The sequence below is a fragment of the Bemisia tabaci genome, chromosome 4, assembly GCF_918797505.1.
Source record: "Bemisia tabaci chromosome 4, PGI_BMITA_v3".
NCBI lineage: Eukaryota > Metazoa > Arthropoda > Insecta > Hemiptera > Aleyrodidae > Bemisia > Bemisia tabaci.
The window spans coordinates 37,229,992-37,257,904 of record NC_092796.1 but is presented as its reverse complement, the minus strand read 5'-3'; the positions used below and the strand labels follow the sequence as shown (position 1 = coordinate 37,257,904).

At 40.1% G+C, this 27,913-nt stretch overlaps 1 protein-coding gene across 3 annotated transcripts in view; it reads left to right on the top strand.

Annotated features, from left to right (window-relative positions):
* Positions 1 to 27,913, top strand: part of sbm (L-type amino acid transporter sobremesa) — a 98,879-nt gene that overhangs the window by 20,228 nt on the left and 50,738 nt on the right. The window contains exons 1-3 of one of the 3 annotated variants that reach the window (XM_072299786.1): positions 863 to 1,127; positions 22,027 to 22,302; positions 25,889 to 25,990. In XM_072299786.1, coding sequence (XP_072155887.1) covers positions 1,103 to 1,127; positions 22,027 to 22,302; positions 25,889 to 25,990 — 403 coding nt within the window. In that variant the 5' untranslated portion in view covers positions 863 to 1,102. Of the gene's footprint in view, positions 1 to 862; positions 1,128 to 6,720; positions 7,073 to 22,026; positions 22,303 to 25,888; positions 25,991 to 27,913 lie in introns of those variants that run through there. The other 2 variants (XM_019043102.2, XM_019043103.2) reach the window with 2 other exon arrangements.

The window sequence follows — 27,913 nt, the reverse complement described above, 5'->3', positions numbered from 1 at the left end:
TCATTACGTCGTAAAACTGATTTTCATTTTAAGTCTCTGTACGAAAGTTCAGCTCCACTCGTTGCATCAAATTAATTTTTTTCTTGAGAGCTATCTAAAATACTCATCAGTCATTCGAGGCGGTCTTACCGAGGTTTTTCAAAAAGTGTCCTTTTTCATAATAACTTTTGATTGCTAGAAACAGACGTCTGGTTTTTCTTGAAATTTAAAGTAAACTCAAAAATACATTGGCATGCATACACTAGTTTTCTCTGAGCGATCCCTGAAAGGTCCGACATTTGTAGTCCTAGAGCAGCCTCGTAATTGGAGTTTACTATTTGTCAGTCTATAAGAACCAGTATTTTCCGCCAAAAAAGGAAATCTGCCTCTCCCTTTTTCAAGAGTATTTACCCACGACCGTCTTACGTAAAAATTTTTCTCCTTTAGGGGCAATATTAAGTATTTCCCGCTGAAAAAATAAATTCGTCCGTCAATTTTTCTAAGAATATTCTCAAGAGCCTCATTCGCACGCGAATTAGCTGGCCGCCGGCAAACCCCTCATTACCCACTCAGCAGACAGTTTTTGCTTTTTTCGCGGCGACGGAGGGTTTCTGCATTTCAGCGTGAAAATTCTCGGGGTCAGGGTGTCAACCCGTTCGTCCTTAACTGGGCTCATCATAAATTCATTGTCTCTGATCAGGCGGCCGGACAGCCCGTTCGGACAGCTCAGCTTTGATCGACGCCAATTAACATCAATTTGTTCGCGCCACCAAACTAAATTTAACCCTGACGGAAGACGCAGCCACGCTTCTCCCAAGCGCCCCTCCCCTGGCGTGATGCGTTTTTAATTTTCGCGACCGATCCCGCAGGACCTTTATCCTACTCTCCGAAAAGTCGCTGAATTTTACGTGAAATTAATTGAAAATGAGCGGTCACGAGGGGAGTGACCTCACGCGGTCACCGTGACGTCATCACCGAAAACGGGTGCCTCCCACAATCCTTAAATTACGCGATGCGCTTAAATTTTTTTATGGTTCTTCGGATGCGGTGGAATCGGGCGGTCTGGAATTGTGGTCGTGCGCGCTGCTCTGGTTACAACGGGGTGGAGTCCGGTTTTTGAGTTATGGTCGCTGGTGTTTTGTACAAGGGTGAGTCGATTTCCTAGTTGTTTGGCTAAATTGAGAACTGCGGGCCGATTTTTGAAACTTATAGACAAAGCTATAGACAAAGACGACAAAAGGGATTTGGAGGGATCCTATTGGTGGAAGTAGGTGGTGGCAATGGACATAGGAGGTAGGTAATAGACTAACTAACGGCAACCCACTGAAGACCCGACAGTTAGTCCATCATTTTCTTCCTTGGTCTATAAGAACCAACCATTTCAACCAATAGGATCGCTCCATACTTCTTATGTCTTCTTTGTCTATCGCTTTGTTCATCAGTTTCAATAATCGGCCCGCTGTATCGGCGCATACGAGACCAAGGATCATTTGAACTACATCTCGTCGCTCCTATGATGTAAGGGAGTATCCCGATTTCCACGTGAGCCCTGTTTTACGTATGAGTCCATGCTTCCTGGGGCTCATTCTGAAATCGAGGTACGACCTTACGTCAGAGGGACGACGCTTTTGCAATCAGTTCCTTATTGCGGAATGCAGTCCATGAAAGGCTGCAAATGAAAATTTTGATGACCATAGAAAGCAAATGGACGTGAAAACCCGAGAAAGTCAGGAAAAAGTTGAGGAAATGGAATGCCATTTCCATGCGGTTAGAGAATGTTCTGGATTTTGATGATCTAGTGAGAGTAACAATGCGTTTACCATCTAGTAATAGTGGACCTAGGTTTTCCTTTTTTTTAAAAAAAGAAAATGAATAAGTAATTAAACAACAGAAAATGATGGCTCAGGTGGTCAAAAATTTTGTTCTGTTTAATGGAAAAAATTCTTAAAAATATGACGCAGAGTCAGGTTGTTGCTTAAGAAAAAAAAGTAAAGCCAAAAACAAAAAAAAAAAAAAAAAAAAAAAAAAAAAAAAATGCAAACAATCATGGAATTTCAGCATAGATTATTTCCTTGAGGTTGGATAGAGTCCGGGCCAGGCCCAAAAATTTTGAAATTTATAAAACTTTCCGTCCTGTCATGGTACCTCGAGAAAGTTCATTATCAGGAACAGCCAGTAATTAAGGAAGCCCTCGGTGGTTCTTCAAAGTATGCGAGTGGATGCGTCGCACAGTGGATCGAGTCAACAGGAGAGGTCGGACGAAATTTGGAAACTTTAAACGGTCATAACTTCGTTTGTATAGAACTTTGAGGTTCTAAAAGCGGGTCCATTGGTTTCCTCGTGAAATTTTCTCCAACTGACGAAATAAACATCTTAATTTGCAGTTTTAATCAAAAATTTCATTGTCCGATCCCTCGGATTGACTCGATCCGCTGTGCGTCGTGCTTTGTACAGCTAGGTGCCTATGTGCAAGTGTTTCTTTATTATGATTCCTCCAGGAAGACTTGATGACTTGAGACTTGATTCCGATGATTTTCTGGAGTCCTAGTTATTACGGTTTATGAAGAGAGGATCCACTCTGCTCTCTACTACTACTACTACTACTACTACTACTACTACTACTACTACTACTACTACTACTACTACCACTACTACTAACGTGCCGCTCTTCCAGCGCTTCCGTGCGCTCTGCGACACCCAACCGCCACTGATAGCGATCCTACCAGAGCATCTTCGGCAGATCGCATCCCCTCATTCTCCTACCTCATTCCAATTATTCCATGAATCCACGATTTGGCATAAGGCCTCTTCTGCGTTTTCTGCCACGGGAGACCCAACCCAGAGCCTTCCTAGACGACCTATCATCTGGCATTCTTTATACATGACCATATCAAACAAGCTGCTTCTCGAAAATGGCATGCGCTATGCTGTTTTCGACGCCCATAATTGCACGTATCCTTTCATTCCGAAAGTGATCCTTCCTTCAGAAGTTCATGTCGGTTGCCCTAATAATGTCCTGAAACCGTTTCTTCAACCGTCATACCTCGCTGCCGTAGGTTAATATGCTTTTGATGATGGAGTTGTGAATTCTATTTTTGTTAGCTTTAGATACAGTCTGGCTCTAAAAAATGTTCTCTTTCATGCTGAAATAATTCTAATGGGTATAACAAGTAACAAAAATGACCATACTGCCCAACAAACTTGTTACTTAATCAAATACAAATTAAAAATTCTCCATCTCAAATTCTATCCGAGAGAAAGCGATAGATAAAGAAGACCTAGGGAGTGTGGAGCGATCCTATTGGTTGAATGGGAGGGGGGGGGGTCCCTATAGGCGAAAGGGAGAAAATGAAAGACTAACTTTTAGGGTCTCTCTTGGGTTGACGTTAGTTAGTGTATTACCTACCTCCTTTGTTCATCGCAACCATCAATACGCTCCCTCCATATATTTTTTGTCTTTTATGTCTATAGCTTTGTCTATAGCTTTGTCTATCGATTTCAATAATCGGGCCGCTGACTGACGTTCTGATTAGGATAAAATGTATCAGTTATCACAAGTGAGACTTCGTTTCACTGTTGTTCAATTCATGGAACTGCGGTTTTATCAGTGAAAGCCTTTTCGCCTCTTTCTTCATGCAGCTTGGATACTATAAAAGGGGATTTTTTATGCCGTTTTCAATAGCATGAAATAATCCCCTCAAATAACATATATTGTGATTGCTGTCTGGTCTTTTTTTTTTCCGCAACAGTGCGTATCCAACCGGGAAAACGGCGAAATCCGAGTAAAAGAAAAATAGGCCCTCTGTGACGTGGTTATCGGTTAAAAATAATATCTGCGCTTTATTTTAGGCGGGAGGTGTTGTATTAGGCGGCTACAGATTTTGACAAGCTGTCTTCGCACCTTCACTCCCTTCCCGACATCGACATCCTACCGCGCCGTAACCACACGATTCATAACTTGCAGTTTTGTTTGTTTTTAGTTTTGGCGAACAAATTTCATTCATTCGTTGCGTTTCTATATCCACGTCAAAGAAATACTGCTTCCAGAATGCATGCGGGAATTAATAATTATTTCAGCGAAATTTTAGGAGAACGAACTCCTATTGAGTCGAGTCCAAAATATACCATTACCTACCTCCCGCGGCTCCTCAACCTAGAGAACTTTATGAGCTTTGGTGTTGATGTTGGCTTTAGGTACGACTAGAATCGTCATCACGTGTCTCGTGTTATTTCATTCATATTCAGTTTATTGAAGCTCCGCTTTTTACCGAAAACTCATAATTGCGGACAACAGTACTATTCCTGCTCTTTATGCGCAATATGAAAGGAAAGTGGGTACAGGAGTGCATGTTACGTGTTATTGATTGATTAATTAAACTGAAAATTCTTGCCTTACACTATTGTTGATTTGGTTTGTATATTGTTTCGGACCATGGGCTGTTTAGGGTGTTATTAATTGTTCCTTTATTTCGATTTTATTGTTTTTAATAGTCCAAATGCGTTGTGTTCCTATGTTAATTTAGTCCATTTCGTTCAAAAACATTATTTTTCCACAGAAGTATTATTTGTAGCCAAAAATAATAATTTCAAGCTTCTCTCTTGGTTTCTAACCTTATTTCCGGTACATGCTTAAAACAAGTATAATGTATTTTACTCTAAGCATATGTTTCGACGAAACAAAGAAACGTCTTCTTCATCCTAAATTGAGGGGCCTGGAGGACAAGGCGCAGAAGTGTAGTTTTTGAAAAACTTGATATTATCATGAGCTCAACTAAAACTAGTTTGAAAGTAAATTTCAAGAAAAATTCACAACTTTAAATCATCAAATAGCGAGTTTAAAGTTTCTTTCCGCCATTAGGATCAATGTATTTTAGAAACTTTAAACATGTATTTATTAAAACAGCAAAAACTTTTCTTATGCGCCTCGTCCTTCAAGCCCCTAATTCGGACTACATTTTTTAATCAGGATCTCTGTAATTTCAGGTTCAATTTAAAAGCATCGTATTAACCATCAGTTTCCCTGTGCACGTAGGTATTTTTACGGATGACAAACTGCAACACGGAAAACAGCAAAAACTGCTCTTATACGACTTGGCCTCCAAGCCCTTCATCCCTTAAAAATGTCCTTTAGTCGACACCCTGTCTAGCGGTCTATTACCTTGACTTTGGAACCGCTGGGAGTCGTGGAAGCTCTGGAGGGACTTGGCGTCTAGTCTGCTATTAATACTGATGCTTGAGACGCTCACTGCTGAGCTATCGTGCCCATGCGGTGTCCGTGAAAACGCGGACGGCGGCCGGGACCCCGCGTGGCGCGATGAGCTGGGCTGCTCGACCCGGCCGTGGAGACGTCTGCGTCCAGACTCATCTGCGCGCGCCCCTGCGCCCCTTCGAATTGAGCCCCGCGCACGGCGCCGCCGCCAAATCGCCGAGCTTTTCTGCCCTCTCGTCTCCACGCCAACGCTTCCCGAGCGGAAATGGAGCTTTTGCGAAGTCCTGGAATTCGCCGTCTAACTTGCGAATATGAGCAATGGACACAAAGTACCTCAGTGGCGAGACGTGAATAATCGATTATCGATATTTCTCCATTTGAAGTTATGGTAAAGAATCAAGTATTGAGGTGTTCGCTGCGAACACCCTGTTTATCGCTATGTCCCCTTAGGTTTAAATGGCAAATCAATCGATATATCGCAAAGCACGCCACGCCACTGGTACTTACGTCGTCGTCTCCAAGACAGAAGAACGCAACTCCATCCCAAGCTTGCCAAATTGACTCAAACAATAAATTCATTTCACAAAAATGTACTTGGCTAATTTTTATCCAAAATTTGCCTGATTTTTACAAGACATCTGAAGGAAATCAGACAAATTTTCAGCTAGAAATGCCCAATCCTTCTTGGTTAATACGCAATGTGCGAGGGGAGATTTGACAACACTGAAATGGAGTTACATTTTTCGTGAGGGAAACAACGACCTGTGTCATTTAATTTTTTTTAAAGTATACCTTACACATCAATACATAGCGTATCGAAAAAATGACCCGGCGTGACACAGGAGTCTCGGAATTCGGGACCTGCAAAGTGCTTGAGAGTGGCGCTAACTCTCCCATTTACATTACAACTCTATGTGCTCTATGCCGTAACACATGATATAACTTAAATTAAGTGACTTCGCATTGAATCTCCGTTCATTGTCTAACATTGGAAATCGTATCTCCGCCAGCACAGCGCGTTTTTCGCCCTCATTCCGACGACTAGGCAAAAACAACCGCAAGACACCATCGTCACGTGTACCCACCACCCTGATGGCTCCTAGTTTGACGGTCCTAGGTCATAGGTTGGCTGCCGTTTTGGGCTCTAAACGCTTCATGACCTAACCTCAAAATTACCGACAGAGGCCGAATTTTGTCAGTCCCTCCACCGTACTTAAATATACTTAGGACGGGTCTCGACTGTACTGAAGTCCGGCTTAGCGCTCCTGATTGGCCGGTGGTGCGGTTTGAACTCATCGATGGCTGTTGCACTCCGTGTGAAAAAGCCGACAAAATTCGGCCCCTGGTCTGTACTCTCCTTACATTAGGTACTCGCGTTTTAACGTGAGGGAGCAAAAATCTTTTCAAATTGAAATATGATATAACTTTTAATATCCGTTTATTATCTAACGTTGGTGCCTCCGGCTGCGTAGCTCGTTTTTCGCCTTCATTCCGACGACTAGGCAAAAACAAGCGCAAGACACCATCGTCACGCACCCGCCACCCCGCACGCTCCAGGGGCCGGGGATCGAGTGGGTATCCGAGCCCGCGAACGTGACGCGACGGTGGCGCTGTCCCTGCGAGCGGGCGGGAGCGGAAACAGGGCACATTCCGACAACGTGCGTAGTCGGCGGCGGCGCGGCGCGGCGGAGATATTGACGTTAGCGAGCGGCTTCCCGTCCGACGTCGTCCGCGTTTCAGTCGCCGTCAGGCAGTATGTTGAGCGTGACCGGCTCAGGCCGACGATGAAACATAAATTCCGTGATCTCTTCTCTTGTTCGAATAGCTCCTCGGAACTCTCAAACAACAACAACACCACCGCCAGCAACAATAACCTACCGGCAGGTCTGTACCACTTCTTTTTTGCCCCGCGCGTGTCCCCGTGTCGCCGTGTCCGTCAGTGTCGGCTATTTTTAGAGCCGACAGGTGTAAAATTAAAAGCGCCATTCTTCGCCGTTCGTTGTGGATGCTGGGTCTTCCGTCCCGTTTTATTTTCGTCAAGTCCGTTCGAGGCGAGGGCCGCCCAGCTCGGCGGGTATTGTTGCCGTGACGGGCCGGGCGCTGCTATTGCATCATTGTCCAGCCGCAGCCGTAACCTTCTTCGGATTCGTCGCTCCCCGCACGAAGGAACGTAACTCCATTCCAAGGTTGCAAAATCGACTCTAATAATTTAATTTAATACGAGAAAATACCTGTGCAATCTTCGTCCAAAATTTTTCTGAATTATACATGAGATCGGAAGAGATCTCCATGAGATTTTCAGGTGGAGATGCCCAAGATTTTCTTGGTAAAAATGCAATTATTCGGGGGAAATTTGGCATCTTTTCAATGGAGTTACGTTCTTCATCGAGAGAACCACGAATAATTGTCCGGGGGTCTGGGCCGTTCCATCTATCCATGTCCCCGACCAAAATGGAAACAATAACCTCAAAGAAAATTCGATGTGGCGAGTTCAGTGCACGGGAGTATCGAGAATTATTCTTAATCAAAAATTCAAATTCCAATTCTTGGAACAACCTTGGCTAAAAATCCATTCTTTCGAGGTGTTCCGCTGAAAACAAGATCCCCTTTAGAATGTTAAAAAGCCGTCGATGAAAGTATCAAACCCTCTATCTCGGTTTGTGATGTTATAGTACCTATTCTTATTACTTTTCACTTTTTTGAAGGGGTGATTTGAATCGTGCTCAGCAAAAAGGAGCTGTGTGACGCCAAAATAGAACTGAGCAAAATGGGTTTAAAGTTTCATCCCTCTAGAGGCATCAGTGTATAAAAAATAACTTTCAAAGCCATTTTTTGCAAACCAAATAAGTTTTGCGACATTAGATTTTCGGCAGGAGAAAATATGCCTTTAAAACAGCTCAACCCCATTATGAGTTTGATAATCGATCTGTTATTCGGAAAACCCCTCGAAAATGCTGCCTTTTTCATCATTGTTCCCGTAAAATAAATTCCATAATTTTTCTCTGCACATTCAAGAATATTCTCCAACAAATTTTGGGAATATTCTTTTGACAACTAAACATTTTATCCTTCCTGGTATCCACAGTACTTTTTTGGCAAAATAGGTGATTCTTCTCTGTTAAACTTAATGTACCTAAATTGTTAAAATTTCATATAAAAGATCTGTAAAAATACTTTCCTACAAAGAAACTGCTAAATTTTTCAATAAGTATTACAGTTAGGACTAATGAAGGTACATACTGTAAAACAAAACATAAAACTGCTAAAACCTACTTTTTGTCAGAGTTATAACGATAGTTAGCTCTGCAAAGTCTACGGTATGGAAAAATTGAATATTTGTGACACAAAAAATTGAACATTTGAACGGAATTCGAGCGTGTTCAACATGTTGAAACATGTTCTTTTCGATGATGAAACTACTAAGACTCGGGTGTCGATTATGGTGTTTTCTGCAAAATTACTGCTGCTAAAAAACATTGGCCCATTCGTTCATTTTTTACCCTAATATGAGTACCAGTGTAGATTACTAAGTAAATTCAATTGCTTCACATACATCTTTGATGAAGCGTGCTGACGCATAAGTAGCGCCTTCATTGTGAAAAGATCCTACCAAGCGTTGTCGCAGAGGCCACGCTTTTGATTTACGCACTTTTAGACTGCCACTAGCTACGCATGATCGTTCGATGTCACTTTTACAAGTAAAAGTAGGTAAATGGAATAAGGATCAAGATCTTCTATTGCAGTCTAAAATTGCGTAAACTTATTTGGCGTCGACTTTAACAGTGATTTTTACAGTCATGAAACGAAAAATCTATTTTCGTCGGAGTAAATCACTATATCTTACTAAAGGAAACTGTTTACGATAACGATATTTTGACAGCTTTTACGGAATGGGGTTCCAAGTAAAATTTTAAAATAAATATCCAATGCAAAGTGGCGTTGACCTCATTCAGAAGCATATTTTTCTCCTACCACAAATCTAACGTCCATTTTTCCCCTAAAAAAAAAGATGCGATGTAGAAATGTATTCGATGATTCCGATGGAAGGATAAAACCTTAAAGTCATTTTGCTCTGATCCAAGTCCATGTCACAGGTATCATACAGTTCCCTCTTTAGAAAAGTGAAATTAATAAAAAAAAAAAAACTGCAACGTCACAAACCAATATAGGTTTTTTTTGGTAATCTCACTGTCGGTTTTGAACCATCTGCGAAAGAATTTTGTTTCTGGAGACATGCTTTAAAAAAAACAATTTTTGTCAAGATGGGTATTCGCTTTGGTTGGATATTTTTGGGCTTTGCTCGTGCGAGTTTTATGAGTTTCTCAGAGGCCAGGTTTCTTTTTCCATGAACGGTCAAATCATTAAATAGCGTATCTTTTTTAGCCTGGTCGTGAGATTTTTCAAGAATTCTACTTTTCAATACAAGCTTAAAAGCACAAAATCGAAAGCTTATGTCTAGTCTGATAAAATATATAATCTCAGCTAGTTTCAAATAAATTGTATAAGATTTTGATTTTAGACGGGGTATTGAAACAATTACGCTCATTCAAGAGAGCAACTTATCCTACTTTCATGACATCATATCGACCCATAGCATCCCAAAGAAACAATTTTTCAAGTGGGAGATAAAACAAGATAATCCAGCTTCAAATTCAAAAAAACACTTAAGGAAGACGGATAATTCAACCAAGTACAGGAATTCATGGATTGAAAGGATAAAGTCAAGCAGGCTCACAAACAAAAGATTAACGATTCGGGGACATTTTGTGGCAGTCAACGACTCATTTATCAGCCTGTTGACAAGAATAAAAGTAAAGTGCAAAAAGAAAGTGGTACTTGAAATTTTTCCTTCGGTCACTGTGGAGATGCACAAGTGAATTACCTTTCTCTTCCACTTCTAATGTCAATTGAGTACCAACCTAGCCTGGTCATGCCGCAGATTTGCCATTTTTTTTACAAGCACTGCTAATCCAATTTAAGTACTTGATTCCAAGCGAATATGGATACTCGAACAGCCTTGAAGCCTTCTTTGCAGTTGATGTTCGTGTAATTTTCATTTTTACCAGAATTTTGTGGAGGACGTCAGAGTACAAACGATTCAGGGAGAACAGAAAACTTTAAAGGAGTTAGTTCTTTATACCTCTTTTTAAAAATGTATCGCAGTTTTTCTTCTCTTTTTTAACGGAAGCAACGAGGCGCTTACAACGCCGCACCCTGCCTTGTAAACTTTTAAACTCATACTTACTTTCTGAGGGCGACACAAAATTAAACAAGAGAGGAAATGAGGCAACGTGAAATGAATTTAGGTTGATTCTGCATAAATTGAGGGGCTTGGAGGACTAGACGCATAAGTTCAATTTTTGAAAAATTTAGATATCAATGATTTCAAGAAAAACCAATCTTAACGCATATTCTGTGAAAAATTTCGCTCCTAAATTCCAACTTTTAAGCAGTAAAAAGTCAGTTTGAACTTTCTTTCCGCCATAAGGACCCATATAATTTCAAAACTTCAAACAGGTATTTTTCGATGTAGCAAAAAAACTGCACTTATCCTCCCAAGCTTCTCAATTCTTCCAAGTGTTTCAATTGATGGATTCCATCCAGATATCGTTACTGTTTGATCTCAACTCCGGTAATGCTCCGGTGGTCGACCTACTGAAAACTCGTACATTGAAAGTTTCTTAGACACGCGGTGACCTAGGTATGGCTCTGTCATGAATGGAAACTGGACGTAACAGTGTCTAGTTCACAACAATTACGGTATGACTCGCGCACTTGGCTCGGAATAGTCTCAGCTAAGTCACGGAATCCCCGCATCCATTATAAATAGACTGATTTAGTGGCCACGTGAGTCGAGACATTCTGATAAAATAATCTAAATATCATTGGCCCGTTGGAATTTTGGTTAGTTTTGCCGCGCTTTAAAGGTGCGGTAATTTCGCATTTTTCGGTATTAAGGTTGTGTCTTTGCTCAAGATTGTACTGACGAATATATAAATCTATAGAATGACGTAATCGCTGGATTAGTCTATTCACTGATACTTTCGTCATCTAAAAGGTTAAAAAAAAAAGAAAAAACCTTTAGTCGGAGCTAGGACCCCTTCCCAGATTTTTTGGGGAAATTATAGTTTTTTTCCTCAATTTTGGTGACGCAGTTTTGGACTAGAACTTATGAGTAATGGTTACCCTCGATGTTGTTTAGCGCTGAATACGTTCATGGCCTAAAAAATATCTCAAGTTAAAGGTGCATTTCAGGGATCTCGGCTCTTTCAGGGTATAACACTTGGGTTATATTTTCCTTTCGGTAATAGATCACATCAATCTAATTATACACTATTAATTAACAGTTATGTTCCTGTTTTGTTCCTGTACGTATATTGATCTCAAAATGTTTCAACTTCCTGTTTGGACAAGGATCCTTCTAAGAAGCTCCAAGTATGATATTTTGGTACTAACCAGTCTCAAAATATTTTGATTTTCCGCCGTTTAACCGTTTTATTTTGCAAGTCATGCAATGTCTCTGGTTCGTTCCTGTTAAAAAAGATGAATCAGTAGCGTAAAATAAGCACAACATGAAACATCTCAATTCATACAGGGTGATCCAAAAGTCCCTTCCACCCACTCTAACTTTTTACCTAATTGAGATAAAGATTTGAAACTTGGGGGATATTCCTAGGTTAAAGGTAGCTACTTTTTGGCCCCCCTAAAATTTTCAGGGGGGCCCCCTTTGGGGGGGGGGCAACGACCCCCAACTTTTAATTTTCAAATGGGAAGACCCCCTTTGTGATAGCTCGTTCAAAAGAGCATAAAAAAAGAAAACTTTTTGCGCAAACCCGAAGTCAATATCTCAAACCGTTTCAAAATGGCGGCCGGTTAAAGTTCAAAATGGCCGAAAATTCACACCGGTTATTTGTCGATGGATTTGCGCAAAAATCGGTACGTAGGGGTATTTTGACACGAGAAAAACGAATTTGACGTTAGATTTTCAAAAAAACCGAAATTCCCAAAATGGCCACCGGTTAAAGTTCAAAATGACCAAAAATTGATTTTTTTATAAATCTAAGTTCAAATTTGTTTATCTCATGCCAAAATACTCTCAAATTCCAAGTTTTAGGCAAATCCATCAGGAAAAAACCAAGGTGAAAATTTTCGGCCATTTTAAACTTTAACCGACGGCCATTTTGGAAATTTTGGTTTTTTTGAAAATCTAACGTCAAATTCGTTTTGCTCGTGTCAAAATACCCCTACATACCGATTTTCGCGCAAATCCATCGACAAATAACCGGTGTGAATTTTCGGCCATTTTGAACTTTAACCGGCCGCCATTTTGAAACGGTTTGAGATATTGACTTCGGGTTTGCGCAAAAAGTTTTCTTTTTTTATGCTCTTTCAAACGAGCTATCACAAAGGGGGTCTTCCCATTTGAAAATTAAAAGTTGGGGGCCGTTTCCCCCTCCCCCCAAGGGGGGCCCCCCTGAAAATTTTAGGGGGGCCAAAAGGTAGCTCCCTTTGACCTAGGAATATCCCCCAAGTTTCAAATCTTTATCTCACTTAGGTAAAAAGTTAGAGGGGGTGGAAGGGACTTTTGGATCACCCTGTATAAATCGCATTTCATTGATGGCTCTAAGCGCCAAAACTTAAGAAAAGGTGATCTTCAGCACTCAACCGTAAAAATTCATTCTAATTTATTCCTTGTTAGCACTCAGCACATACGGCAGATTAAACATTTAACAATGAGCTACGTTTTACAGTAGTGTCGTGTAAATAACCGAGTCCATTGTTATGAGGAGATATTTTATCCGATTTCCTGAAATTATTTTTCCCTCTTTGGTCAGGGTATTTGTATTTTTAGATGCACTATTCCAAAATATGCCACAATGATATTGGTAGGTAAAAGTACATAGCTATTTTTTTCCCTCAGCGGGAGGATCAACAAATGGTCGGTGCCGAGGCGTGAATGATCGATTTATCGATATTTTCCCATTTGAAGCTGTGATAAAGAATCGATTATTAAGATATAACACCCTGTTTATCGATCCTTTTCTGTAGGTTCAAATGGTAGATCAATCAATTGATCGCAAAGCACGCCACACCACTGCAAATAGTTGACTATGTATTGAGTAATTTTAATGAATGGCCACGGAAGTTCGCAAACATTTTACTTTAATCATATTCAATTGCGATGAAGTGCTTTTGAAGAAGTCTTACCCAAATCTGTCAACGAAGTAACTCCATTTTTTTAATTATGAAAGTTTATAATTTTCATTTGTAGCAACTCATCTGGTGATAACACGCCCAACTGATGTGTATCTGTTAGATACCAGGCTGCATGAACGAAAAAAAGAGTTTTAAATCATTCAGCCCTGTCATGAACCCACGTTTTGTGTCCTGTATCGTCGCTCTTCTGATGTAAGGGCGTATCCTAATGTTTTCATGGACCTTGTTCTCCGCATAAGTCTATGCTCTTCGGGACTCAAGGGAAAATAGAGGTACGCCCTTACGTCAGAGGAACGACGATATGACGCACGCGACGAGAGAAAAAAACTCCACCCTAGAAAAGTCCTACGTTAAATTGTTAATTGTAAGTTTTATTAACGAGTACTCGTAACTTCATAACTCTGGGACTTGACACTTATCTTAATTTCCAGGGTATAGTGTAGCTATAATTACTTGATGATGTATGTGTAATCTCAGAATTGATCATTGGATAGAACAATCGATTTTAAGCATCACGATCCATATTTCTTCATCCAGATGGAACAAATAGTAGAAACGTGCGCTGGAAAAGATGAGTCCAGTAAATATAAGGTTAAAACTTTTCTTGTGAATTGATGGAGAATTGACATTAAGGTGATTCGATGGACGCCATATTTTGTGTCAGAACGGCATGCGATATATCGCATCAATTAGTTCCATATTTTCAGCTCCTCGTCATTTTTCTCCTATTTTGAGATCGCACTTCTGTTGTCAGGAGTCTAAAGCACTCACTTACCAATTTTAACAAAGAAATTCAACGTAATAAAGGCGTGGTTTTTTCAGAGAGAAAACATCGCATTCGATACTGATATCGAAACTGCACTCGAATGCGATATTATCTCTCTGAAAAAACCACGCCTTTATTACGTTGAATTTCTTTGTTAAAATTGGTAAGTGAGTGCTTTAGACTCCTGACAACAGAAGTGCGATCTCAAAATAGGAGAAAAATGACGAGGAGCTGAAAATATGGAACTAATTGATGCGATATATCGCATGCCGTTCTGACACAAAATATGGCGTCCATCGAATCACCTTAATGAAAATGAAAGATGTATACATCCAGATTTTTTGTGCTGCTTTTGTATGAGGGTTAGAAGCGTGAGGCATATTCATAAAACTGTATATTTAATATCTATTGAATCATTATGATACTCTAAACCTTCTGAAAAAATGAAAAAAAAAATCTGACTCTGATCATTTTTTAGCAATAATTTGACGCACAGAGTTTAAAAACTTTGGATTTCTTTCCTACAATGGAAAACTAGGATCAACTGATTCGTCGTAGTATCCGGAACCATGACTATTGAAGTTTAAATTTTGATCTCGTCTACCGTCACATTGAGATTTTCTGAAATACTCGAGTGAGTTTTGAGGACTTTCCTAGGCTTTTTATTATCTCTTGCCAAAAGTCGTTCTTAATGGATGATTTAAAAATCAAACTCAAAGCAGATAATTAGAGGACGTTAAATCCGATCCCGCGGTTCTGGGAGCGTGGGCAATCCAAAGCAGAACAATGTAGTCAATAACAGTGAATACAAATTAACGCGCTTGTAAGAAAGCCAAATTGCATACACCAAGGTTTGAAGGAATTTTAATCCTTCGCGAGAAGAATCAGGATAATAACTGACAATGAAAATATATGACTCTCGCGCAGTTGGATACCCCGCAATTTTTTTGAGAAACATTTAAAAATTTGAATCCACAATTTCAAATAATTATTATATCCCCCCCCCCCACGCTGTATTTAATATTGAATCAGATTCGTTTATTCAGGCCGTTTCAATTTCTTGCGAAGAATTTTGATGGTCAAAGGCGAAAAACACTTAACTCCGGTGATGGCGTTGCAAATCTCCGCTGGTGTTACAATTTGTTATATTTTTTTTCTTTTCAAAGAACATCTTCAGACAGTCTTAGAGCTTTAAAAAGAGTCGATAAATCGTACCCAAGATTTTTGTGACTTGGCGCTCCCACAGAAAGTGTTCGGCCCACGCCTTTGACTTATTTTTTGTTGAGTTAAAATGAATCACATCTTGGGTTTAGCTCCTTATGTCTTTTTTTGCTCTGTTCATTTTGTATTTTCAATCAGTTTGGACTTTCCTGTCTGGTTATATTTTTATATTTTTATCCTGGGTTGAAGTTTAATTTTAGATCAGTAACATACTTAATTTCTATGAGGAGCCCATTTCTTTTGATGTCTTTTATATTTTTAATCATTAAAATATTAATGCGTCTTTGACGTTTAAGTATTTGCCTGAGATCTATTATAATTTCTGGTAATTTATTAACAAGTCTTTTGGTCTCTTGAAAACAAGTTAAAACCCTCCTTCCACAAAAACAAAAAAAAAAGAAACAAAAGAAGAAAAAAAACACGCTTGGAATATTTCTCATTAAGAATTGGAATAATCCTCAGTCCATTATATTGTAAAAGCTCAGTGCCATCCGACGAAAGTGCATCCTTTGATGAAGTTTGCTCTTGATGAGAAAACTTCACGAAAGCTTCCTCTATATTCCTCCGTGAACGCGACTTAATAAAGCATGCGAATCATCGAGGTAGCGCCATCTGGTGGAGTTTTTCATAATTAGCGGACTCCGGAGATGCCCGCGAAAAGATCCTCGTCCTGCAACGCAATATGCGGGATTTGCGGATAACTGAGTACTGAGACCCACTACAGAGGGAAGGTTTGAAGAGGCTTAATCCCACCCTCCGTGCCAAAACGACGTACCTACCACAATAAGTTCTTGCACTTGTGCGCTACTTTCTCGGCTGAGCCTTATTGTTGGCCGAGGTCCTGGATCGAGAGGCTGGAACGACGGTCGCCTAGAAAGCCCATAAGCCCCCGCTATTCATCCCCCTTTATGTGATTGATAACCCTCCCACCCTCCATCCCTGCTCCGGCCCTGAACTTTGTACAAGTTGCCACGCTATTCCCGGTACCGTTTTCATTTGCTCCGATCTTCCTCGCGATTCGATTCTGCTCAAAAATAGCGCCCCCCCCCCCCCCCCCGGCATGCTACTTGTTGCTGTCTGACGTCAGGCGCACATGTGACCTCCTCGGTCTCAGGATATACAGCTCTCCTTATCCGAAATTGAGTTTCTTGGAAAGCCAGGATTTGCCACGCTGACGATATGAATCCCGGGAAATATATTTCCCTCCTTCTATCTTTCTTCATTTTTCCGATGCTTTATCACGCGATTGTCGTTTTAATGAAAACTGGAGCGCAAGGGAGGAACTTTCCCAAAAAATTTCAACGATCTCCAAATATTCTGTTTGAAAAGTTATTGGTTAAATAGTGAAAAGGCTCTATTTAATATTCTGTTTCTGTATATCTTTTAAAAAAGGATATACCCTTGTCAGGTTTTTTTTTGAAGTTGAACGATCAAAAAATCTTGAAATTTAGCAAATGGATGAAAAACAGTGTTGCCAACTTTTAAGAGCCACCACTATGCCGAATTTTTAGCTTTTCTGTAGGTAGTCCTTTCCTAGAAAATGAATATTTTACAGAGAGAAATTTGGCAAAATCCGCATTTTTACTCGACGTTTCTCTCGACACATCAGTATACATTTCAAATTAAGAGACTCCAACGGAGGTCTGTACTCTGTAGTCAACTCGGCGAAATCAATTCTCTTATCGATCCGGACGGCCAGACCAATTTAGGCGAGATCAGGAAGCAGGGTCAGAATATGTCAGTATCTGTTCCAATTCCCACTTTGAGGCAAATTAAAAGTTGGGTTGTTGCCCATCCGAGTCTTGAATAGTAATTAATTAAGCCATTACACTCTTCCTCGCTCTTACACTACATTGGCCGGGTCGTCATGGTAACATCGGGTCTTATTGTAACCAACAATAAAGCATGACTCAATTTGAAATCAGGGTTGCCAAATGTGTGATAAAATCAGCTTGTTTGATGATGAAATACTAGGAGGTATGCCTCCTGGCCAATAGGCGGCCCAACCTCCGGAGGGTGCTTCGCGCTCTGATTTCTTGACCCGACTCAACAAAAGTACACTCATATTTTAGTACACAGAACCAAAGACTCCGCCTGCGTACGGTCACATTATGTTCTGAGGCACACTGTCTCCAAATTGAACCATAAAATTGAAAGTTCTTCGGTAAACGAATTTTCTCGTCAGAATTTTACACGCCCCCACCCGACCATCGTGAAATCCCATACGATACGAAAACCCATTCATGATATTCAATGGAGAGGAGCTATGAAACTAGTGACTGATGCGCTAACAGTGGCAAGGCGAGAATGATCGATTTTCGATATTTTCCCATTTGAAGCTGTGGTGAAGAATCGATTGTTCAGGTGTTCATTGCATACACCTTGTTTATCTATCCTTATCCATAGGTTTTAATGGCAAATAAATCGATGTATCGCAAAGCATACCACGCCACTGTGCACTAATGGTGTAAAAATGCTGCATAATCATAAATACATTAAAGTTTATGATATTATAAATTCAATGACCAATGAACTTACAGTAATGAGAAATATTCTCCTCTCCAGACCAATTCTCAGCACTATTCTCATTATCGAATGGAATGATTACTCTATACGCTTCGGACTTCGAGGTCTGCAGAGCAGTGGCGTGGCGTGCTTTGCGATGTATCGATTGATCTACCGTTTAAACCTGTGGTAAAGAATCGATTATTAGAGTGTTCGCAACGAACACCCTAATAATTGATTCTTTACCACAGCTTAAATGGGGAAGTATTTATAATCGATCATTCACGCCACGCCACTGCTGCAGAGAGTGGCAAAAATTGCAACCTAATTTAGAAATCCGTGGTTTGCCTTGTTTTCTACGATTTTATACGATATTGCGAACGGTTAAACAATCCGTCGATTTAATTTTCAGCACACCGTACTTAATTTCAACTAGAAAACTATTTGATTAGAGAAAAGTCATAACGAGAAAAGTTCTCTCGAATCTCCTTCCGAGCCCTAGATTTTGTCATCCTCATCGGAGAATATAATCTCTTAATACGCGACTGAATACGTGATTACGGCCAGGGGCAGAAGTTCATGCGGGACCGAGGGACAAGGGAAAAGTAACTACCGGGAGATGGTCTCCTTTCATAATGAAGAAAGACGTCGAAATGGAAAAAGTGTAATAAACGAACGCCCGCGATAGAAAAATGAGAAAATGTAATAAATGTTCATATTTTATTACTTTTTCGCGGAAAAATTGAGCGAGCGAACACTCCAGACGTCTCTCTTAAAGCCCTGACGACAGATTTAATCAAGCATTGCATCGGTTCGCCGGCTCCTGAAACGTCTTTTCGAAGTTTCGCGGCGTGTTCAAACTTATCAGATGAATTTTCCAATTGTTTATGTGACTCGGCCTTCCCGCCTACGTTCGCAAACGTGTCGATCTTGTAAGGCTCCAAGATTCTAGTTTTATTGAATGGAGCGTGAAAAGTGTAGTACGGTGGTGCACTGGAAAAAGAGTCTCTCGGATCCGAAGTCCAGATTCTTCAAAAATTTGACAAGAAAAAAAAGACCTTGATTCGATAAAAGTTTTGCTTGAATCGAGGGCCAAGCCTCTTAATTTCCTTCTGATTCAAGCACAAAAAACGATTGAGTCAAGAGTAATTTTTCTTGTCGATTTTTTTAAGAGTCTGGACTCCAGATCTAAGAGACTTTTTTCCCCAGTGTGTGCGAGTGAAGCGCACTGTATGTGACCATTCACCAAAGTGGCGTGGCGTGCTTTTCGATCTATCGATGTTTCCCTATTTGAAGCTGTGGTAAATAATCGATTATTAAGGTATTCGCTGCGAACGCCCTGTTTATCGATACTTTTCCATAGGTTTAAACGGCAGATCAATCGATATGCCTAACTTGATGATAACTGCTGTCTGGACCAGACAGCAGTTATCATCAAGTTAGGTAGAAAAATCGGAAATTGCGTTCTCGGAAGGCGTTCTCCACCATCCCGAAAATAGTCATCCCTACGTGACGGTTCGCCACTTGCGTGATGCGTGACAGCGTGACACCCGTTAGGGTGGAAATCTTCTCCAACGTTACGCACGTCCACTGATCGATTATCGATATTTCCCCATTTGAAGCTACGGTAAAGAATCGACGAGTAAGGTGTTGTGAACATCCTGTTTATCGATCCTTTTACATGGGTTTACATGACGGATCATTTGATATATGGATTGCATTTTGCAAAAAGGAACCACTAGCATTGCAATGTTGCTAAGATTGTGCAACTTCTTTTGTCTTGGAGGAAAGCCCCGATTATCCATTAATAGTTTCTATTTTACTCGCTAAAAACTGCAAATTTAAGACAAAAATGACCATCTGAATTTCATAGTTTTTCACGATATCCGCAATTTTATTGCAAAAGATGAAGTTGCACAATCTTAGCATCATTGCAATGCAAGTGGTTCCTTTTTGCAAAATGCAATCTATATCACAAAGCACGCCACGCCACTGCGCGGGTCATGGGGGATTTTGAGAGAGACGCAAACTGCCGTAAACAGTTACATATGTTTTCATGATTCCACCGTCGATATCAACTTTCCGGTTAAATCTCGCCCCTGGGAATGGCTCTCGAGGGTTGTTCGCCTCCGGTGTGGAGTTGAACGGAGCCCCCCATGTGCGTCAGAATCCAGGATGAGGGCTAGTGGGCGAGTGGGTAGAAGCTGGCGGGCAGATTACGAGATCAGTCGCACAACCAACTAGAGCGCATTGCGTGGGAAGTAACATCCTGGAACAGCGGAAAACTCGCTAACGTGTCGCAACTTTTCCATCCGCGGACAATTACGTCCCTCGCTGTTTCTTCCCTGAGTTTTCCCATCGGGATCGGAATAGTCCACTCAGTAAACTCGTTCACCTCTCATTATTTTTGGATGGAAAATCGTGATTTGATAGCGAACATATTCGAGGCCCGCGTCAGTATCAGCGCGTACCAATCGCTTCCTCAATTTATGTTTCCATTTTCCTACACCAACGTATGCCGAACTTCCACCGTCGCCAAAATCCGGGGAAAAAGACGATATTTTTGAAAATTGCGGGGTGGCGTAGTTGCAGATATTGGGGGGGGGGGGGGAGGGACTTCATTGAATAAATGAGTGTATGTTGATCCATACTATGCAATACACCCTTGCAGTCTGACGGTTTAAAAATGCAACATCCTGTATTGTGTACTTAAGATTGTAATACTGATTTGTGTAGTTAAGATTCGACACTCAGCTCGCTGTGGTATGAAATATAATTTAATGTGGACCGCGTTAAGCAGTAATGAACCAAGCCACACCAGCCGTCACCTAATTTAACGAGACAGTTTAATTTGTACATCAAAACGTTTTTGCGGATTTTTGTATAAATTTCAGAAAATTTTTGTACAGTACGAAGCTAATTCCTTAAAATATTCAAATGAATCGCACCAACGTTCTCTGGTAAAAAGTTTAAATGCCCAGTTTTTGGCAATAGCTGATTTGACTTAGTTCCTTTCTGTTAAACACTGTCCATAATTTTCTTTTATTATTTGGATTGCGTTTTGCAAAAAGAAACCAGAAAAATTGCAATGATGCTAAAATTGTTCATTTTCATCCTTTGCAATGAAATGACTGAAACCATGAACAAATATGAAATTTGCATGGTAATTTTTGTCTTTTTACAGTTTTTAACGTTTAAAATAGAAACTGTTTATGGATAATCAGGTTTTTCTTCCAAGACAAAAGAAGTTGCTGAATCTTATTGTTAGCAACACTGCAATGCTCCTGCACTGGAAAAAATATTCTTGATTCAATCGGATTTTTGCTTAAATCAAGAACAAAGCCTCTTAATTTGAGCGGATTTCCTTTTGATTTAAGCAAAAATCCGATTGAATCAAGTGTATTTTTTCTTCCCAATCTTTTTGAGAGTCTGGACTCCAGATCCAATGTGTTTTTTTTTTTCCAGTGTGGTTCCTTTTTGTGAAATGCAATCCATTTATTAAGCGCTCAGCCTATAGGCAGTGCTTTTTGATTTCGACTTGCCTCTGAGTACTAGTATACTAGTGCTAATGCGTTTAAATGGCGCACCAGCTCATCGATGTGTAGGCTTTGGGGGGGGGGGGGGGTCCAGTTTTAAAATAAATAAAGCTGCGATAACTGTATTTTATGCTTTTAACGTAATGCGCGGGTAGTTTCGATTGTTTGTCCATAAGAAAATTTCTTAGCGGTAGAGTAATTCTTATCGAAATTGATCGTTGAACTCAAATGAAGCCTAAAAAAACGCGCCTGATGAGCTCAACGGTGAGCTCATTTTCGGGAAACAAAAATACGCGTTTAGGGTTTCCTTGGTAACCTTTGTTTGCCATCAGCTGATGTTTTATTTCCATTTCCCAGCCAAGTCGACGGAGTTTATACGTCCTTTCTTCATTAAATACATTTACTAACACCTGAGCGCTTTTCTAATACGACAGTATTAGAACTTTCCCGCTTGTTTTTTTCTACTGTGGTTCCTTTTTGTGAAATGCAATCCATTTATTTTTTTATTTTTTGGGTATTCGGAAGGAGATATGACATTTTTGAGTGTTATTTTTACGTTGACTAAAGTTGTGTTTTTTGGTGTGTTTGGACAGGTAATCATGCACAGAACGGGAAGGAAGGAGTCCAGTGGCGGAGCGGGATGGGGGGCCGGGGCCTGGGGCTGGGCCTGGGGGGCGCGGGCTCGGGAGGCGGAGGGAGCGGGGGCGGCGCGGGCGGCTCCGGCGGGGAGGCGGAAACGGACGACCAAGACGATGGGCCGCGAGGAGACAAGCTGGAGGGGGCGGACCCAGCTCAGGATGACACTCTTCACCTCCAGAGACGGGTGGGACTCCTCAGTGGGGTGGCTCTAATCGTCGGAACCATGATTGGTGAGTATCAACAAATTCAACTACTATCCTATTTTTCCATGGCTACAAATTTTTAACCGTTTCAGGTGTTCCCAGGACCAACTTAAGTTCCTGTTTCCATCTCAGCCGATAAATATTTACCGCGGCCCGGCCTGGGACACCTGGAACAATTAAACTGTATATCCTGACTCTGCCTCAGAGTTCGACTCACCCATAGGATTTAATAATCCACAAGTTAAAATGTATATATATTCTAGTTTAAGTGTACTTCTAAAATGTAAATTACTTAATACTCTATGTAGACGTAATTCAAGAATACATTTAAAAAAAAAAAAAAAAAAAAAAAAAAAAAAAAAAAAAAAAAAAAAAATTTAAGAGCAGCCCAAGACAATGATAACAGTGGAAAAACAAGGATGAAAAAACGAGAAACAAGGCTAAAAATACACAATTAATGAAACCCGAGACCTTTCGACTCAAAAGTGAGTCATTTTTAGTCGGAAACAATACAAATTTAAAAGAATCGAGAATCAGAATATTTATCGTTTTTCTTATAAATTTTTATTGTTTCCGACTGAAAATGACTCGGTTTTGAGTCGAAACGTCTCGGGTTTCATTAATTGTGTATTTTTAGCCTAGTTTCCCGTTTTTTCATCCTTGTTTTCCCACTCTTTCCATGGCTAAGCAACAATACTGTCTATCTACAAACTGTCAATATTGCAAGACGAAGTGGTCGTCCATTAAATGGGCCAGTTGCGGTGATCATAGAATCGTGTTTTGATGCTTGATTCTTGTAGATTAGCTAAAAATAATAAGATATGTCCATACAGGGCCGGATTAAGGGGATGGCCACATGGCGGCAAAATTAGGGGGCGGCAAATTTTGCAATTTTTTTAAACGCAGGCACAAAAAAATCGGATTCAGAAAAAAATTACAAACAAGAAAAGGTGACAAAAACTCTCATTTCCTGAGAGTTCATTAATTTCTAATTTTGTCGTATTTCGGTGATACAAAAGACTGCACACCTTTAATTAGTTGAGTTAAGAGAGAAACCAAACACGTAATTTGGCCTGGAGCGGCGCGGCGCAAAGAGAAATGATGACGAGGACTTGAGATGAAAAGGAGAAGCCCTCGACGCGGTGGTCGGCATGTAACACATATTAGCGCCTACGAGACTGCATGAATACTTCACGCATTTCGCCAAACTCAGTGTGGTCAGCGCGGCACGGCTGCGGAAGTTAAAATTATTAAACCACATTTATGTTTGTTCTTTCTTAATTTTTTAGTTCATTTCTTACAAATGAATGGCCTTGTCCCCACAGAGATAGGTTTACGGAACTGAACTTTTGCGCGAAGTTCCGTGAACTTTTGCTAGTAGTGTTGACAGTGCTTACTCAACAAATGTGTCGAACACGAGTGAACGCGTCTTATGCATCCTTCTCCCTCCGGCGCGCGTTCAATTGATGGTTTTTATTGATGTTTCAAAATGAATGAGAAGAGGGCGGCAAGTAGGTAAATCCGGCCATGTGTCCATACAGCAACTTCCTACGTTGAATGGTAAGATAGATATCGCGCCTTAAAAAACTCTATTTATGACGTTATCCACCGCGGTAGTTCATACCATGTTACGCACATTCGCGATGGGTGACGTCAAAAACCCGACTTTTCAAAGGACAATATATCGGTTAATATTCAACGTAGAAAGTTGCTGTTCTGGACAGATTTTCTCATTTTTAGCTAATCTACAATAGTCAAGCACGAAAGACTTGTTCACTCTCAGTATTTTATTATTTAAATCCAAATTTACGGAAAACTTGGTTTTTCGAAGAATATGAACCGCGCAAACATATATTTAAACTCAACTATAGACGAAACTGAAAGACCATACCCTAGTGAAACTATGGAAGGATACAGAGTCAAATTTCCAAGAAAATGAGGTATGAGTGCTCTTAAGTTTAACAAGCGCATTACATTCTGTTGCCAAAAAATCTGAACTAACAATTAATTTGCATGCAGTCTTTCAAGCACGGACTGACAGACTCCAAGTTCATTTTGACACTGTGTGCCATAGAAGAACTATGTATGTACACTATGTAAATGAACCATTTACATTTTGGCTGATTTACATATTGGAAGCCAGCTGGAAGGCAAATCAAACTTTTATATATTATGTATCCTAATAAAGCATGTCCCAAGATCCATTAATTCACTGAGAAACACATAAGATAATTGATAGCCAAGCCCAAAACAGAAACACAAAAATCTGGGACGTTTCAGGGTGGTTTTAACCCCCTCCTCGACCAGGAAACAAAAATAAAAATAAAAAAGCATAAAAATCAAAAGACCCTTTACGCCCCCATTCGTGATAACAAAAAAAGAAGAGAGGTCATCACAAAGGCATAGAATAATTCTCCGGCAGAGGGTCGTACTCAGGACCAGGAGCCAAGACCGACGATTGACTTGTTTATTGATCGATCGACTAGCGGCGAATCATTCTCGAAAATACTACTAAACTACTGCTACTTTATGCCCTCTTAAAAGTGAGAAAGTCCGTAGTGTATGAGATCGATTTAAATTGTGATTCGGATTTCATTCGTTTTCTATCGAAATGAACTAACTCTCTCTCTCTCCCTCTCTCCTCTCTTTTTGCATATATGGTTGCTTACATTTTGCTTATCTTCATGATCAGATTCGCTAGAAGCAGCTTTTCACGGCCAATCAACCCGTCGCTTATGGTTCATTTATTCTTAATGACGGCGGCAAATCATAAAAGCTCAACGGTTCATCGCTTCATGTTCGGCCAAATCTAACTATTGAATCAAGGTCAATAAACCCGAGTCGATAAACTCCCTCGTCAAGTGTAACGCAGATACTTAACTATTCTGACAGCACTTTTAAAATCGACAAACCACTCTACTCGCGCGGCTGTCCCATTGTTCAAGGAAATGGAGGAAAGCCCTCACTCCCGGAAGCAGATTTTGGACTCGCAATCAGTTTTTGGCCTCTTAAGAAGTGATGAAGAGTCAAACTCTAATTGGATCGCATTTAGCAAAAAGGAACCAGCGCGATTACAGTGTTTTCAAAACTGTGCAACTTCTTCTTTTCTTTTAAAAATACTTCATGTTTCTATGTACAGTATTAAAATTTACACAATTATTTTCCTTTACAATTTACAATTTTTTAGCAGGAAACATGAACTTTTTGCTGTTCTGTGTGATTTTTTTAGATAATTATGAAAAATCAACATTTTTACAGAACTGTAATAGCACTGGTTCCATTTTGCTAAATGCGATCCAATTGGTGCTCATGACCACGCGAATCATATGATTTTCCTCCATGTTGTCCAGCAGTCTACTTATGTTACACAGTAAGAGGCAAATTCTTTAAAATCTTCAAAAAAATCCACACACACGCTCTCTTGTGAAAAATTAAATTGCCTAGTTAAATTTAGCGAAAGCTGATAAGGGTTGGCTTCTTTCTACTAAACGCGGGCCTAACGAAGAAGGGTAATGCCTCTTCGTTACTTACGTCCACAGTACCAAACTTAGCAAAACATGTTTAGCAAATCCGTCTCAATACAACATATGAACTTTTTGGACCGTTTTTCCAGGTTCCGGCATTTTTGTTTCCCCGTCAGGCCTGATGGTGCGCACTGGTTCCATTGGCATGAGTTTCGTCATTTGGATCGCATGTGGCGTTGTCTCTCTTTTTGGTAAGTTTATTCAAAAATTATTTCACTTTCTAAATGTTGGTCGAAGGGAGTCAGCATTGTCGGCAATTTTCAACGCGGCATGACGCGGGTTAACTTGGCAAATCTCAATGATTCGCTTTCACTCAGTAAAGGATTAAATCGTTCAAAAGTTCGACCTCGGCTTTGGAGCGCCTTTAAATCCGGTGATACTCACCGCATTGCCAGGCAGTTAGTTTAGTTGCCTATCCGAGCTAAACCCTACTAGGGTCATTGATTTCACCACAAGTACTCGCGCATTCTTAGCTGGCGTCATACATTCAAGAAGAGGAAGAATAAGAAGAAGAAAAAGACTTCTGTTTGAATTGCATGCATGAAAATCCGTACTTTCTATCATATTTCTTTGCTTTTAAATTTGTATATGTTTTCATTCAACACAAATAGATCAGCATTTTTGCAGTTTTCTTGCGACTGCAAATTGCCCGCGACATAATATCACGATTGAAAAACTATGTCTTCCTGTTTCAAAGCACTAATGACACAGAAAAAGACCCATTTAATTATTGAGTCAATTAATGTCATATTCTAAATAAACTACACATATTCTAAATTAAATAACTGAAATATTATAAAAACAAGTATAAGTAAAGAGAGAATCACTCGAATGATAAAATATTTCATCATGCTTTCGACAACGGTATAACCTTTTCCTACTGTAGAAATACCTATAAGTATAACTAAACATATCTCTATACAGTATCATGTTATTGGTCAATTATTTATAGTTTATCTCTTAGCCCTCAGTCCAGAAATTAAATGAATTATAAAAAACTTTATGCACCTACTTAGATGAGAGAATAAAATAATCTATAATTGAAAAATGAGCCAAATAGTTAAAGTGCTGCCCTAATATAATTATTACTTCACATAATCAGATTCAGATACGTTCCGTAGAAAAGATTTCGTTGGGACAAGATTATTTCTTGTTGAGGGTCACAAACTCAGTATACTGTACTGAAGTATACTAGAATGTAAGGGTATCCTGAATCGAAAAGGGAAAAATTCGGATGGTCAGAAGATCACGTAAAAATCTCTCAGTATACTCCGGGGTTGTATCAGAGCTCTTTTTCATTTTAGATCCTGACGGGGGCTCTGAGAAAAATTTACCACCCTATTTTTCATCGCGTTATATTTCGCGAGAAAGCAAATCTGCCGAATGGTCGATCTGCGGCCTGCTGTGGTCTTAAGCCCCAAAAATATTAGTGCCGTGATAAGAAAAAAAAGCCTCTTGGGCATTCAAATGTTGCAAAATTTCCATTGATAACATTTTAATTTTTCAGGAAAGGTTGGGATAATATTTCTTGAAACTCTCAGATACATCGCATCATTATACAAATACGAATGAAATTCTCTGATTAATTCAAGAGAAATACTCGCGAGTTTCTCATAAAGTTCATATTTTATCGGGGGATATTCGGCAACGCTAGAATTTTTTACGGCGTTTTTCTTTAAGACGGCAGAATAGCCTGCCGAAAAATCGGACCCCGCTGAGCTCTGACCCAGTTCTGGGGAAAATAACGTCACTCCTTGAAAAGAGCCTCTCATCCCCATAATCGCACGATTTCCCGACGACCTTCAGCTGACCATTTCTTTTCACCAGCCCTCTTCCCGAACGCAATTATTTTCCACCCTCTCTACTCCTTAATTTCACTCCGTATATAATTCGTATTAAATGAGTTTGTAACAGCTGTACAATTTATGAGCCTCGCACCTTACGATTTGAATCTTTCTCGCTCGACTGACCTTGAGTCACAAAGCGCACAGATTTAATTTGCCAGGCCAGGGTGGCATGGCACGGAAGAAACCTATGAAAGATCGAAAATTTCCGTGAGATATTTGATAAATTTCGAATTGGCGATAGCGGGAGGTTGAAGGAGACCCTTAACA